The sequence below is a fragment of the Saccopteryx bilineata genome, chromosome 2 (assembly GCF_036850765.1).
Source record: "Saccopteryx bilineata isolate mSacBil1 chromosome 2, mSacBil1_pri_phased_curated, whole genome shotgun sequence".
Lineage (NCBI taxonomy): Eukaryota > Metazoa > Chordata > Mammalia > Chiroptera > Emballonuridae > Saccopteryx > Saccopteryx bilineata.
Genome location: NC_089491.1, coordinates 342,843,986 through 342,860,668, shown reverse-complemented (window position 1 = coordinate 342,860,668; position 16,683 = coordinate 342,843,986). Strand labels below are relative to the sequence as shown.

General features: G+C 50.4%; 1 protein-coding gene across 1 annotated transcript in view; it reads right to left on the bottom strand.

Annotated features, from left to right (window-relative positions):
• The window catches only part of TMEM178B (transmembrane protein 178B), a 320,171-nt gene that overhangs the window by 26,018 nt on the left and 277,470 nt on the right, over positions 1 to 16,683 (bottom strand). The window contains exon 3 of the mRNA XM_066262467.1: positions 5,021 to 5,158. Coding sequence (XP_066118564.1) covers positions 5,021 to 5,158 — 138 coding nt within the window. The remainder of the gene's footprint in view (positions 1 to 5,020; positions 5,159 to 16,683) is intronic.

Below are 16,683 nucleotides of genomic sequence, written 5' to 3'. Positions count from 1 at the left end.
CTTTCCTTAGGCTATACCTATAATGGTAACAACCACCATTTATTGGGGTTTGTTATAAGTTTTGCCTCACGGTAAGTCATTGGCTCACTGAATGTACCCCCCCCCCATTATCTAATTTGCATGGTTTCTCCTCTCTTACCATGAGGCATACTGCCTCCTGGACCTACGGAAACACTGTGCTAGCCATATTTCCTGGCTGTGCTGGAGTGAGGAAAGATGGTGGGAGAGGCTGATGGGACCCTGGAGGTTGTTCCCCTTCAGAGGAGACCCTAGAATGACTTCACTGCCTTAAAGAAATGGTCCTCCAGGCAAGACCCCTATGCCTTAGACTGTTCGTTTTCAGCTTGTAAGTTTTCATAATTGCTGGGCCTTTCTGAGGGTCTTTGTGCATAAGAAGAGGGGTGTCTGGGGTTCCTAACACCAATGAACTGCTCTCTGGTGAGCTGGTGGGGGGGGTGGCATTTGGCCTCAGTGGTCTGTGACTCACCGCAATCACTCAAACTAGACAGCTTGAGCTACGTCTCCTTGTTCCTCCTGCCTGCCTGGGAAGGTAGGAAAGGTGACACTGACCACGGGTGGCAGGAAAAGGACATGTGATGGTTTCCTTTCCCCATTACCACCCATGACCCCAATTACAACCGCTGTCACCTCCCTCTGCCCCTTGGCGTTTCAAGAAGGAAGGAGCAGAAAGGGGATGGGCAGAGGTTCTGGGAACACTGGCGTCTGCTTAGAGACACCGAAGGGAAGCCATGCTACTGTGGGCAGACTCTTCCAGTCACAGCGGATACTTTGAAATAATAAACACTTGTTTTAAATAGGTTGAAAAAAAATCAACTAAGAACAATAAGAAACATTTCAGAAAGTAGTGGTGGCCCAGGAAACCCCCTTGGAATTCCAGACAGAGTGGCCATGTGGGGAAGCACACGGGCGCAGGGACCAGCCAGCGCGGTGCTGGAGGTAAAGCTCCACGTGCCAGGACAGCAGGGCAGCCCGTGGGGGGAGTGCCTGGGGAAGCACATGGGTGCAGGGACCAGCCAGCGCGGTGCTGGAGGTAAAGCTCCACGTGCCAGGACAGCAGGGCAGCCCGTGGGGGGAGTGCCATGAGCGGAGAGGAAGGAACAGGAAAGGAGGTGAGAGAGGTAGCATGGGCTAGATTACACAGGGCTCCTGCTACATACTGAATGTTTGTGGGCCCCTCAAATTTCTCTGCTGAAGTCCTAACTCCCAAGGTGACGGCATTAAGAGGGGCTTTTGGGAGGTGTTTAGATCACAGGGGTGGAACCCTCAGGCACAGAATTGCTGCCCTTATTAAAGAAACCCCAGGCCCTGGCCAGTTGGCTCAGTGGTAGAGCGTCAGCCTGGCATGTAGGAGTCCTGGGTTCGATTCTCCGCGGCCAGGGCACACAGGAGAAGCACTCATCTGCTTCTCCACCCCTCCCCCTCTTCTTCCACTCTGTCTCTCTCTTCCCCTCCCGCAGCCAAAGCTCCATTGGAGCAAAGTTGGCCTAGGTGCTGGGGATGGCTCTGTGGCCTCTGCCTCAGGTGCTAGAATGGCTCTGGATGCAACAGAGCGACGCCCCAGATGGGCAGAGCATCGCCCCCTGGTGGGTGTGCCAGGTGGATCCCAGTCGGGCACATGAGGGAGTCTATCTGACTGCTTCCCTGTTTCCAACTTCAGAAAAATACAAAAAAGAAAAAAAAAAAAGAAACCCTAGAGAGCCCCCTCCCTCCTTCCACCAGGTGAGGGCGCAGCACGGATGTGCCATCTGGGAACCAGAACGCAGGTTCTCACCAGATACTGAAGGGCTCAGGGCCTTGATCTTGGACTTCCCACCTTCTGGACCAGTGGGAACGAATCTGATGCCATTTCTAAGCTACCCGGTCTGTGGCGTTTTGTTAGAGCAGCCCCAAGCTGGCCAAGATAGCTTCTGAAGAAGAGGAAAGAATTTGGATTTTAAGTCCAATTGGAAACCCTTGCAGCATTGGTAGCTGATAGGTGACATATCTGCTTTGGAGGTGTTTTTTTTTTAAATAATTGTGCTAACTGTTCAGTGAAGGACTGAGCCCAACTGTTGGACGGCAGAGGGGAGTCAGGACGTCTTGATGGGGGGCTCCAGCCTAGATAAAGAGCCTGTGGAGGCTTAGTCCCAGGGGGCAGCAGAGGTGACAGGATGTCTTCTGAGAGTGTGGGGGAGGGGGAGGGGGGAGGGCAGAGGCTGGATGCTCCATCATCTAGTAGACCTGCGTGCGTGAGGCGGCGCTCTGAGGCTCACCCCGCGTGGGGACAAGGGACCGCTGCAGTCACACGCGCCCTCGCCCTGTGGTCCTCTTCCTGTGCCCCCTCCCCCGCCCCCCGGCCGTGTCACCCTAGTCCTGCATTCTGGAACACCACCGGTGAGTCATTGAGACGCTTGTCTCTGGCAGCTGCCTGCACCCAAATGGTGTTGTGCCAGTTTGGGCTAGATTCTCCCCAGGAGGCCCTGCCAAAGGGAGAGCTGGAGCCCACCCACCACCCCCGGCCTCCTGGCTCGACTAACAGCCCTACTTCATTAATCGCCTCCTCTGGGCTGAGTGTTAATTAAACAATTTGTTGCTAGTTATTTCACAAGGTGCAGGGTGCCCTCTCTTTCGCCCGGGGATACAGTCAAACGTGGAGGAGAGGGTGCCGGCCCGGAGTACTGTCTTCCTTCTTATCTAAGACATTGTGAAGGGAGTTCTCCCGTCTTCATCTTCAGACCCTCGACTCCACATGAACCTTTTCCGTCCTGGCAGACCCCTCCTTTCCTGCCTGCTCACCAGGACTAGTCAGCTCCCAAGCTCCGCTGAGGTTGGTCCCCACCAGGTGACCTCACCTGTCACCCAGTCTAAACCTTTGGGGCCCAGTCTGGGCTCAGTTACAGATACCTGAAATCCACTCCGGGTACAGGCTAAGGCCATGGGCCTTTGCTGTCCCACCTTGCTGTCAGTCTCTGTAGTCTGAGTGACTGATTGCTGTGTCCATGAGGTAGCTGTCACAGGTAGCTGATTCTCCAAGTTCTTCAACAGGTCAACCTAGAAGGTTAACTCTTGGAGGGCAGGGGCTGGTCAGGTTCTGGGAGGGGTTGAGGCTGAAATGTCTCCTTTGGATACACAGGGTTCTGTAGATCCAGGCATCATTTCTGGGAAGACACCCCAGCCTATCAGAGTAGCTCCCTCTGCCCACAGGTGTCCGGGAACCACAGCTTTCATTCCTGGATTGGCTCCTCCCAGACTCCTAACTAAACCCCACCCATGGGTTTAGCAGAAGACAGCTACTCTGGGCATCTGAACCCCCTTGGCTGTCCGTAGGGACACTGACATTTCCTCTGTCCCTGGAAGCTGGCTTCAGCAGCCCAGAAGGAAGTGGTCAGAGTCCACAGGTCCTGAAGACTTAGCACCTGGGCAGCTGTGAGCCACGTGCCTGGCCCGGAAGGTGGGGGGAGGGGAGACGTGTGCGGGGAGCTGGAGGGGAAGAGATGAAAGCGTCTGCTCCGGAGCTCCCGCCCCAGGTTCCTGCTCAGGGTCCCTGTTCAGCCCGGGGCCTGTGTGCTCAGCCTTCTCAGACGCCGGGGGAGACCTTAGAAAAGCCCCGAGCTCCTGGAGCCTGTCTTTGCAAAACCGAAAGAGTCTTAGCGAGAATGCTCACTACAAACAGAGCCCTTGTACGTGGTTTATTTTTTTATATGTCGGGGTCCATGCAAGATTTTGACAAAACGTGAAAACCAAGAGGACTCAGCTGCTACTAAAACAGAGTTGGGAAACCGGGTTTACCCCTTGTTTAAGGAGGCTGAGGGGTGGGGAAGGTCAGCAGGGCTGGGCTTGTGGGACCCTAGAAGGAGGGGTGTGGGCACTGCCCTCCCTCCACTGCCCGGGCTGTGACCGCTGGCCTGGGACCCAACGGCCAGGCCCCAGGATGAGATTTGCCGTCTCCTCCTTTCCCAACCCTTTGCTCACCAGCCCCCAGAGACCTGCGCACAACTAGAGGGACCACCACCTCCTTACCCCAGGTGACCTGCTCTTCCCTCCCTTCTCTGCTCGGAATCCCAGAGCCAGGCTGTTCACACAGCAGGGACCTGAGCTAGGCAGACGCAGGTGGTGCTTGAAGTCTTAGACATCTGTTTCCGTGGGTAGAACTCACTTTCCTTTCTTTCCATAAATATTTCTAATTCCCTCTGTCCAAGCCCAACTCCCCTCTCCCTAACTCTGCGCAGTCATCCACCCGCTCTCCCGGGGAGCAGACTGTGACGGGCACGCCCCATGGTTAGCTGCGCTTTGATCTGGGACTCACACCTGGAGACCAAAGAGCCCATCGGAGCTCTTCAGGGAGAAGAGAGGCGCATGGAGATTGTGGATGAACATTTCCTGCCCACGACTGAGACCTGCTCCTGCCTAGCTACACAGCCCTCCACATCTGTAATCCTTTTATAAGGACCGATGGGTCCCACGGCCGGGGTGGAAACAGAGGGGCAGGGAGACAGAGGGGCACGAGAGCAGATCTGGTCCTGAACTGCCACCTTTGGAGTGCCTCACTTAGAAACAAGGGCAGCCAGCATTTAGGATTCATAAACCAAGAGTGAGGCTTTTACAAAGGGAATCTGCCCAGACGGCACTGGCTTCCCACCCTGAAGTCCAGAGTGTGTATCAGGGTGTGTATAAAATGCCCGAGGGCCTCCTGGGTTCATGCTTGCTCTGTGTCTGATGCCTCCCTCAACGCCATAGCCATAGCGGCACGGTCGGTCTCTCTCACACCAGGCAGTCAGGCCTCTGAGGGTAAGGACAATGACGTATTACTCTTATTACCCTCTGCATCCCCAGAAGCTAGTGCCATGGCAAGTGGTGAAAAAGAATGTTTTAAAAGCCTTTGATGAATGAATGAATGAATGAATGGATAAAGTCCAACTGGAGCTGTGGCTTTCACCTGCTGTGCACTTAGCCATTCTCTCAGGATCCTGGTCACCAGGCAACCCCCCCCCCCAACCCACCCCGATGCCTGTGGCCTTACCTCCCATGAGGAAGAGAAGCCCCGCCACATACTGCATGAGGCCTCGGTCCCAGCAGCAGCCCAGCACGCCGATGATCCAGCCGAAGAGGATGATGGCCACCGCCATGCCCATGAAGCCAGCCGTCATCCTGCGCAGGTCTGCGGGGAAGCAGGGGGGCAAGAGACAGCGTCAGAGCCTGGCACTCAGGGTCGGGGTGCACCCTGGCCCCAGGCAGAGGGGACAGGTGGGGCACTGCACGGGTCAGGGAGGAGCCTGCCTTTGGCAGACAGGTTTTGCACAGCGATTCCTTCGTAGAGGAGAGAGCCTCAGAGGGCACTGCATCGTCAAGGGAGGGACCACCACCATCATAGAGGGAGTTTCTGGCACGCCCCCTCTGTGCCAGGCACAGCCTGTCCTTCCAGCATCTGTGACTACCTTCTGAGCCAGGTACTGTTTTATCCCTATTTAAAGATGAAGCAACTTGCTTCACGCCATACATCCAGTGAGTGGGAGAGATCAAGGGAATCCAACCCAGATCTGTGTGGCACCCGGGTCCTAACCTCAGCATCATTCACCTGTGAGCCACGTGGGGTCTGGGCAGTCGGCTCCACCTGCCAAGAGCCCCTCCCTTCCCTCCGAGGTTTGCTGGTCTCTCCAGGAGGTAGGTCACCCGTGAAGAGGGTGCTGCCTGCCACCTCTGGTCCCTTCTCCTGCAAGCCAGCTCCCAGGGCTCAGCTTTCCCTGTATGTGGGGTTGCAGGGTGGGGAGCCAGACTTCCTGCTCTCGAATGGAGCGTCCCGGAGCAGACCCTCTCAGCCCCCACCCCCCAGGTCAGCCTAGCTTTCTGGGTCAGGCAGTTCTCAGCACCACATCTCACTGGCCCGCAGACAACGCCCGGCGTGGGTGCCCGGAGGAGGAGGCTGTCTGGAAAGAAAGTATTTTTAGTGGCAGGAAGAGGGCAGAGCTGCTGTCCCATCTTAGTGAGCCTCACGCAGCCCCTCCATCGGCTCTGCCTTTTCCTGGCCGCCCGCTGCCCTCCAGTGCAACCGCACACCCCAGCCTCACACTCCTCCCCTGGACCCCAGCCTTCTCACTTGCTCCTGTGTGACACCCCGCCCACCTGTCATGGACTCCTTCCATCCAACCCCAGAACCCCCTTCTGTTATGTGCAGTCTGTCCACCTACATCAGGCCCACCTGCCAGCTCCAGTCCCTCCAACAGGTTCCAAACAGGGGCGAAGCCATCGCCTGGGCCGCTACCCCTGGGGACATTGCCAGAGAACCCTGGTGGCGAACTACATTCACACTGCGTGCAAGCACAGAGATCTCTCCTCACCCTTGGGAAACAAACGCCCACCACGTTTCTGTGGGGAACACTGTGGGATACGCACACCTCATGAGGGCATCCTATCCTCTCTGGTCCTCTCTCACTCCGGCCGCCCCCATCAGGAGCCACGGAAGACCCTGGCTCACTCTGCCTTGAGATCTTTCAGTCCTCTCCACTCAGTAGAGGGGTCTGGTCCACATCCTTGCCTTGACAGTAAAGATCAGCCAAGAAAGAAACTGGTTGGGAAGTGGGGGTTGGGGGAGGGAGACAAAGGAGGATACAACACCTGAGCTTTTCCCACGAGGAGGGGGCCTGGACAGGGAGCAGGATGGGACCTTTACTGTCACAGTGGCAGAAAGCCACCCACTGTGCAGTTTCCTGCTTTACCGAGTTCTGCGTGGTCCTCCCTCGGCCCAGGAGCATGTGCCCCAGCCGGGTGGCAGTAGTACTCATTATAGGCGTTTATGCAAACTTCCAAGGACGCCTGATTCTCCTGCCCACAGTACCGATTGCTCATGTCTCCAACTGTGGCAGAGGTAACTTGGTGGCGAACGCCACCTGCTCGCAGCGCTCAACATGCGCCACGCTTCCTGAGCACGCTCCGTGCTGCAGCTCAGCCATCCACACCGGCGTGGCATTTGGAAGTCCCATGCCTGCCCGCTGGGCTGACACCCCTGGGAATTCAGCTGCTCATGATCATCCTGGCTCCTCCACCTGCCCACGACGTGTTCTCCACTGCCACCAATCAGCCTCAGTCCCTTCTTCCTTCGCCACCGCAACAGACTCTGTAGTGAGCCCGAGCTGTTTATTTTATCCTGAAACCATGGTAACTCAGAGCAGCGTCAGCAACCACTTGGAAGGGAGGTAGGACAAGAAATCTTCCTATTTTACAGATAAGAAAAGCAAGGGCCAAAGGAATTTAGATAATCCACACTCTCAATTGCATGCGAGAATGAAATTCATCATGTAACTAACAACTGCTGAGTTATCATGACAGCAGAACAGGGGAATGTAGCCTCGCTTCCTCCCGAGGTAAGAGATGTTTATTAAGATAGAAATTTATAAGGGTGGAAAAAACAGGAACGGAGACAAGGACAACCACATGAAAGCCGAGGGATAGTGTGACTGACTTGGCAGGTGTCAGAGCCCCCGCTGGGCAGGAAAACTGAAAACCAACCTGCCTGATCCCCAGGGGGCTCCTGTACTGGCCCCAGCAGGTTCCTCTGAACGGACAGAAAACAAGGGTTTGGTGGAAGTGGTTTGAGATGAAAAGGAACCAGATCCCATCACCACCGCCAGCTCCCCTGTCCTGAGGGTAGAGTGTGAGTACTTAGGCCTGGGGTGGGGGTGGGAGGAGTCTAGCACAGACAGCGATGAGTGGCCATGTTGAATGCTTCCTCTTGAGACCCCAGCCCGGCTTAGTCGTCTCCCAGAAGCTGACCTCTGGGAGAGGCTCTACTGGGGGTGACCAGGGCCAGAGGGAAGACCATCACCCACTGCTCCTGGGGATGCCCCGTCAGAAGCCCACCTACCCGCGCAGTGCTTCCAGGCACCTCTTCAGCACCCCAGCCAGACCACCCAGCACCCCCGGGGTCTGAGAAAAGCCTGTGGCCAGGGAGAAAAAGAGTGTGAGGAAACTCTACGCAGGGAGAAGAAACAATCCTTTAAACAATGTTGATGTGCCCAGAGAGATGGAAGAAGAAATGTACTTTGCCTCCATGAAATAAGAACAGGATTCTATTGAAAAGAACCAGGTAGGGAACAAAAATAACACCTTAACATAACAACCCAAATCGCTGAGATTTATATTATAAAATCATTTCTAATTCATGGACGAATAGCCCTATCCTGTCCCCTCCCCCAAAAGGTTAAAGGAGGCTTGCAAACCTTTGCACACAGTACAGCAGGATAAACATAATCAATGAGGAAATGAAGGAAAGGGAAGATAAAGAAATAAAAGAAAGATGAAGTCAGATTTACCTTCACACACCAAACTGAGACCACTGCTCATACATGAGTTGAAAGGCATCAGATACTATTTTCATGGTCTTAAAATCTTGAATGCTTTTTGTTGGCACCTGGGTAAGTCCCTGGGGCTACTCTGTCTGTTGAATATCCCATATATGCGGACGCCTACTCCTGCCCACCTGGGTTACCCTTTGTGTCAATGTTGTCTCTTTAAAAGTAAAAAAACCCCAAAAACCAAATAACCAGAAACCCTGCCTTTTCGAGTCTTTGTGTCAGCTCACTGAGCCCATAGCAGAACTTTGCATCCAGGAACTTACATCATTTATATTTCTTTTCCTGTCTCTTCTAGCTTTTTTTTTTTTTTAGAATTAAAGGAGAAAGAAAGAAAAGAAAACTTGAAGCCTTGAATAAAATATTGTGTAGGGTTGGCCTAAGACTAATCCCCGTGGGGGGGAAAAAAAACCCCAAACAGAATAAAAGGCGAACTCTGTGGGCTGAGGCCGAGATAAAGAAAAGCCTTCTTATGATTCTCATTGGGTTGCAGTCTATTATCTGCATCCCGCCACCCTAACGCTTAACATGCTAATTTTTGAAGTAAGAGAGGTGCTCTCTACACTTTTGAGGCAAAGAATGTAGTTCAGGCCAGGCTGTGGAAGGAGCGGGTGGGAAGAGGGTCGGTAGTGAGGGAGGGGGGAGGAGGAGAGAACAGAACCACTGCCTGCACGAGGAAGCAGAAAAAGCCGTCCCCCCACACGGAAAGATGTTGACTTTGAAGTTTACCACTCATATTCACATTCAAATGGAAAGGTACTGCTTGTAGCTCTACAAGGGAAACCGAGGTGTATGCATTTAATAAATAAACACCACGTAGAGAAGAAAAATGTGTATGTGCTCTGAATGTCTTTCTGTTTGCTCTTTCAAGACCTTGTACAGACACAAATGATGATGATGATGGTGGTGGTGGTGGTGGTGGTGATGACTGGATTAAGGAACAGCAACGGTGAGGTTAAGTCTGGGTTAGACCTTCTGTGATGGTGAAGACGGAAGATAGAGAGGGGGATGCTGTCCCAATGGCGCTGGCGTCAAGAGTGTGGAGTGACCAGCAAGGCCACGGTCATCCTCCCTTCCTGGCCACATGGGGCAGCTCTGGGTGAGGCCCGTTGGCAGGATGCTCTCCCTCCTGCATGACGGCCGGTGGAAAGGGGTCAGCTGCTCTGGGAGCTAGGCATACATTCGAAAAACAAGCCAGTCCCTGGGGGTGGCCTTCTGCACAGCCGCCACCTCTGAAGGTAGCGGGCAGCTGGATTCCGGGTAACCACAGAGAAACCCACCAGATGGGGACGGAAGCTCAGATTCTTGGAACTGGGCTGCCCCAGTTCAAATCCATGGCTGTGTGGGGAAATTGGGCAAGTTGGTTCAGTTTCTGTACCTGTGCATGGAGGTTATGGCAGCACTTACTTCAAAGGGCATTTTAAAGAAGATTAAATAAGTTAATATGTTTAACTGCCTAAAATAGTACCTGACCCAATGCTTGAGCTACATAAGTATAAATAGAAATGGAAGTTACTTAAATTGGTTCTCTCTCTCTTTTTTTTTCATGTACCACACCTTTGCATTTGCTATAGAGGAACACACAGGAGCTGAGGAACATGTTGGGGTCAGCCCCTAATTAAGACTTTGGTGACCAGAGGGAGCAGCCTTCTGGAATCTCTGTGCCTTACAGGTCAAGGTGAAGGCTCTATTTTTCTGTTTATTAACACTGAGATGCATTCACCCCCAAGTATTCATGCATCTTTGCCTTGGAGGACCAAAACAGCTGGAGGCTACAGCAGCTAATAGCGGAGGTGGCCATAGAGGCTACTTGAACCCTGGACTCTCGCAGTGAGAACTACACTGATCTAGCAGGAAGAGACACACACAAGATGGCAGCTCTGCTGGGAGGGCTTCAGCAATCTGGCTAATTAAAACCAAAACAGAGAAAGAGCTAACAGGAGGTTTCACCTGTAGCTTTCTTCTAGGGTGTAAATTGGATCAGCATTGTAATGCAGTTCTATTCAAGAAAGTATTTTTATGTGCAAACAAATTCTTCTTACATTTCCATGAGAAAAATGCTTGACTTGGCACTTTGATCCCACAAAGGTCTTCTGCTCCATCTTTCTCCAAGCCCCACTGCCCAGGTTCTCATCATAACAGACTACTCTTCCCTGAAAGACCTGCCACGTTTCCCCTCTGTCTCCTTAATGGCGCTGTGCTCTCTGCCAACATGGCTGCCCACATGCTCCACCTGGTGAGCTTCTCAGCATCCATAAAAATCTCCTTGAAAAGGAAATGTCTGGGAGCCTTCCTGGTACGTTAGCACACACTGGTGACCAGGGGCTCCCATAGCGCTTGGTCCAGGCGTCCCCAAACTACGGCCTGTGGGCCACATGCAGCCCTCTGAGGCCATTTATCCGTCCTCCCCCCACCCCCCCGCTGCACTTCTGGAAGGGGCACCTCTTTCAATGATGGTCAATGAGAGGAGCACTGTATGTGGCGGCCCTCCAATGGTCTGAGGGACAGTGAACTGGCCCCCTGTGTAAAACGTTTGGGGACCCCTGGGCCTTGGTCAATATCACTCCTCCAGCACTTTCCACATCTCTTATTGCAACTGTTTGTGATTCCCTCCCTCCAATAAATGTGTCCTTGCTCAGGGCTGTGTCCATGTCTGCTTTATTTTGTTTGCATGTCATTGACACAAGCAGGTGTTTTGCTAAATGAGATCACCATCCCACGCTGTAACAGTTACTAAAACGACATGCACCATGGACTAATGCAGGCTGAGGATGTTCCTACCCGGTTCAACCCACTTCTGTGACCCAAATGTCATGGTGACTTGAAGACAATTTCCCTATGCTCCAAATGAAAGAATTTTTTAAAAGCCAGCATGACTCATCGTTTAGAAATTCATTATCGTTTTTCTATCAAATACCACACATCAACATAGGTCCCGAGGCCAGGTTGCATGGAGCCATGCAATGTGAGGGCTCCCCCCATGAAGTTTAGTGAGCACATAGGAGACTCCCACAGATTATGAACCCCCAGATGTCTCTGCTCCGCCCCTCCATCAGGAAAAGATCACAGGTAGTTACAGTTAAAATAAATATTATTTCTGGGCCAGAGGATGGGCTTGATGCTTCCTCCTCCTCAACCCTACCTCCGATCAGAGAGCTGCCATAAACAGGGATATTACAGGATGCCGCCATATACAAATCGCTCCCATTGTCAAAACAATGGAAGTCAAATTGCAAAATGTCTACTCGCCTGATGAAAGCTAGGTCAGCAGCTAAAGCGAGAGCCTAGAGACAAAAAAGGAGAAAGGGGGGGGGCAGAACTGAGAGGTAGAGTCCCAAACCAAAAAAAAAAAAAAAAAAAAATTACTAGAACGACCCCTTGTCCCTGCGGCCACACTCCTAAGCCAACAGCAGAAATTGCATAAGAAAACAACGGAAAGGAAACTGTGGAGGGGGCATGCGAGGAAGGACAAGGACAAGTCTTGCAAAAGGGAGGGTGTTCAGTTAAGTTTAAGTGCCTAAGAGACATCTTATTAAAGATGTCCATTATGGCGCTGGCTGTGTGGTCCAGTTCATGTTGATATTTAAGGGTTGAGAAAAGAGAGAGAAGAGAGTGGATGGCTGGAATGAGTAGGGCAAAATCTAGCCTAAGGGGCACCATGGGAGTGAAACAAAGCAAGGATGTCAATGACAACAGATGCGGCTGGGATGAAATGAGACATACCGTCACAAAACATCCAGCAGAGACTTGCTGAGTGCCAGCTGTGTGCCAGGCGTTGTGCTAGCAACAGGGAACAGGGTCTCTTCTCGCATTGAATCTTTCTAGATACACAACAAGGAAGTCCCTCATGATGTTGAAAAGGCTCCATTAGTGGAAGTCAACTCTGTTAATTCGGAAGCAATGCATTAGAGGTAAGGAGTTAAAGCCACTTTGAATACTAGGCTTTCAAGTTGACTGATCGTAGAGAAGAGGAGGGAAATGGGTTATATAGGGTGAAACATAAAAGAAAGAAAAGTATTCTTTCTTGGTTTTTTGTTTGTTTGTTTTGCATAGATAAGACTGAAATCTATTTCTATGCGGAAGAGAATTAGCAGAGAGGATGAATGTGATGATACCAGAGACAACGCCCTCGCACATACTCGGAATTTTATCCACACTGAAAGGTCAGACTCACACCCAAACTCAGGAATATCCCAGATTCCACATGACAGACGTCCTTTCTGAAACCTCTCGAGTCGTCCCCCCCACAATCACCCATTCCGTAGGAGTGCCCACCACATAGCAGACTCATGGGCCAGACCTCTCACTTAGTGCATTCATTCATTCATGGCCTCATTCACCTGTTCATCATCTACAGAGCTCCATTTATCAGCCAGGTATGTAGGACACCGGCCTTTCCCTGAAGACAGTCATACATCCATAAAGCCTTGGGCCATCTGCCATCTCTCATGTGGTCAGTCATTCCATCCCTTGGAGAACCCAGGGGGCATTATGTCTTCTCGCGTCTAGTAAGAGTAAGGGCTCTGAGTCTCCACAGAATGAAGGAATGGCTCTCATCCATTCAGTAGGTACATGATGGAGGAGGAGCCCACAGAGCACCTCCCTGCAGATCAGTTAGCAAGGGAGAAAGGAGCTGATGTGTATCCATCACGTAAGCTCCGGGCACTGCTGACAGTACACAGTGCACCAAGAGCCAGTTGAGGAGATAGCCTTCTCTATTTGTTCTGCCGAACAGTGCTGCCTAATGGCTTCCCTTTTATGTTCTCAAATGTTTTCCACTCTGTACAGTTTGTTCTCTGTGCTCGAAGTGTCTCAGGTGACTGGAAGCACTTTTCACGCTTTGCGTGTCCTCAGTCACTTGTGAATTTTGGCAGTGTTTGGCTGTTGGGTCTTTTGTTAAGTAAATGCTTGTTATGTGTCCCTGCCAGGTTCTGGAAGAGACAAGCATTGCCACCCCTTCTGGCCCCATGTGTGCCCCTCTCTCCCTCTGCCCTCGATGTTGTCTTTGGTCTGTGGCCGCCTAGCAAAGCCTGTTCCAGCAAGATTCTCATTATCGAGGCCTGGGTCAACAGCAGATGTGTGAAAAGTTAGAAGAAAATGAAAAACATTGGATAAAAACATTTTTTTTTCAGTTCTCCCAAAGAAACTGATGTGTTTGATTTTCATTTGAGTTAGTGGGGGAAAAATAGAGTGTGGATTTTTTTTTAAGTGTGATGGATAAAATATTGAAGGCAAGATATTTCTGTGCAGACACCCAGGCTTTTCTACACCTCAAATGACTTCTGATGGGACAGGAGCCAAGTTGTATATCTGACACTAGCTCCTCAGGTCTTCACACTTCCTGTGCCCTCCCAGCCAGCAGCAGAGAACAATTCTCACTCTCATGGGTCATTTCTTCCTTCTGGGGACACTGCCCTTGTCACTGGAAAAAGGAACAGGAGTCAGAGCCTACCGTGCTTGTAGGATTTAGATGCAGGAGCGGGGGGAACATTCCTGCGCCCTGGGCTGGACCTCATGGGTCTGTGAGTAGAATGGACTCTCCTGGCAGAGCCATCTCAATGTTCTTGATGAGGTTAAAAACAAGGAACACACCTGGCTGGTGGTGACGCAGCGGACAGAGCACTGACCAGAGCGCCAAGGTTGCCGGCTTCAGCCTGAGGTCTCCACTTCTACCCCAAGTCAAGGCACATAAAAGAAGCAATCAATGGGTGTTCAACTAAAATAGAACAACAAGTTGATGCTTCTCTCTCTCTCTCTCTCTCTCTCTCTCTCTCTCCTTTCCCCTCTCTCAAAAAAAAACAAAAGAAACAAATAAACAAATAAAAAACAAGGAATGCATTCTCCTGCCTGTTCAGAAGGTCAACACCAGAGGACACAGGACAAGAAGACTCAAAGTTTTGGAGCTGAAAGAGGCTGACACCTGGCTCTTTCTGCCTCTGGGAGCTTATGACTCCCACAAAGAATTCAAAGAGAGTGTTCTCTATTGAAAGGTGAGAATTTAAATTTATTTAAAATGTAAAATTTTAAATTGTGCTTTGGCTGCACTGAAGTATCTTTGCACCACAGCCGGATAGCTCAGTTAGTTAGAGAATCGTCCCAAAGTGCAGAGGTTGCTGGTCCCATCCTTGGTCAGGGCACATCCAGGAATGGCTTGATGTTCCTGTCTCTCTCTCTCTCTCTCCCTTCCCCCTTTCAGTTAAATCAATAAAATAATTTTTTTAAAGTATCTTTGCAACCTCCATAAATCAGAGCCGAATTTCCACTAATCTGATGTCTGTTATCTCTAGATCAACAGTGTAGACCTACCTTTCTCCTCAGCTCCTGGTCCATACGTCTCATGGCTTTCTGAACATGTCAACAAGGCTTGGGCCTCGAATTCTGAACCTCTAAAACCCAGTTCCTCACCCTCACTCTCTAAGCGCCCCCTCTCTTGAAGCCAACAGCATCACCATTCTCATGACCGCCTTTCCCCTGAACTTCAGTGGCATTTGGAATCCCCCTCCTTTCTTGCCCCTTTATGTCTCGCTAGCTGCCAAGTCCACCAGATTCTGCCTCCATGGAAATTAATGCACGTGTTCCCTCTTCTCCATCCCCACAGCCTCTGCCTTGACTTGGCCAGCCCAACTTCACCCTAGGGCCCTGGTCGGCAAACTGTGGCTTGCGAGCCACATGCGGCTCTTTGGCCCCTTGAGTATGGCTCTTCCACAAAATACCACATTGGGTGCTACCTCAATAAGGAATGTACCTACCTATATAGTTTACGTTTAAAAATTTTGGCTCTCAAAAGAAATTTCAATCATTGTACTGTTGATATTTGGTTCTGTTGCCAAATAGTTTGCTGACCACTGCAGGGTAGCCAATGAGCCCAAGCTTTGGTATCAGGGTTAGCAGCCTACCTGCTCCGTAACTTTCTGACCACAAGACCTTCAGCAAACCTCAATCTCCCCGTCTCTCAGTAGAAGCGATACAATGAGAGGATTCAGTAGGAACCCAGATATAGTGTGGTTCCCTCTCGCTGACCCATGCCTCAGAGTCCTTCCTTCCGGATTTCTCTGCCCTGACCTACTCCACACTCTGCTGCCAAATAAACTCTTCTAGAGAAAAACACTCACTCACCTCTGTGGCCAACACCCTGAATGGCTACCCACCGCCTGTCAGAGGAAAGATCATACCAACAGCCTTGTTCCCAGCCCTCCGTGTGTGACCCTCATCATCAACATGATCTCTCTTCTCTTTTATGTCCTCTGTGCTGCGGCCACCTGGGTGGCTGTCCCTGCTCCAAGCACGCTCTCCACTCCTCTAGTCTCGGACTTAAGCTGACACTGGACAGAGGCACCGGCTCCATTTCTGTGTGTCTCTAGGTCTTCCCCATCCATGTCAGACCCACTCTCACCCCCCACTCCAGCCCCCACTGCTAAAAGTCTTCCTAATGCTCACGCGGAAGATCCGTTCCCCTTCTGACATGTTCCTGACCAATTTAACTTGATTTGTGGCAAAAAAAAAAAAACCAAAATAAATAACAACACATACATATAATCTACCCAACTTTTAGCACTCTGCAGGGATCACTCAACTGTCCAAGTTAAATAACGTCTATGTTAAGGAGATACCATTACCGGTACAGAAACATAAAATTGATAGCAGCTTGGTGTATTTCTGAGGGTGTGAGCATAGACAGTGATAAAAAGTAGGCACTAGCTTTCTGTGTCAAAATTATCATATTTCTGTATAGCAAATTAGTTTGAGAAATAAAAGTCATTTGCAAAACTCTCCGGTGAAGTATTCATTTCCAAATGCTATAAGCTGACCAAAAATAGCCTTCTACATAAGAAATGTATTACAGACATTAAAAAAAAACCCATAGTGAAAACTGAAAGCAGCCTAAACTATTCCAATAATTGGAAAAATAGTTAAATAAATTATAATATACTCTCATTATGGGCCATTATGCTACCATAAAATGTTTTTGAAGAAATTAAATGATATTGAAAACAGCAAGATTTAAAATTATATTCTGTGTGCTCTCAAATATGTAATAATAATTATTATTACAAATGCTCATGATAATAACAAGCAAGAAAAAATAAAAAAGACCAAAAGAAAACATACCAAAAGGTTAATTGTGGGGGAAAAGGATTATGGGTGATTTTTATATTCTTCTTTATCCTTTACTGTGTTTTTTCCAAACTCTCAACAATAAGCCTGTGTTGCAGTTACAATCAAAGAGGAAAATATTCAAAGCGTGATTTAAAAACAAACACAGAAACAAACAATGTCACCGAGCTTAGATGAAGCGGATGGGGATAGAGGAAGTTCAAGCGGCTCTTTTCAATGTTCC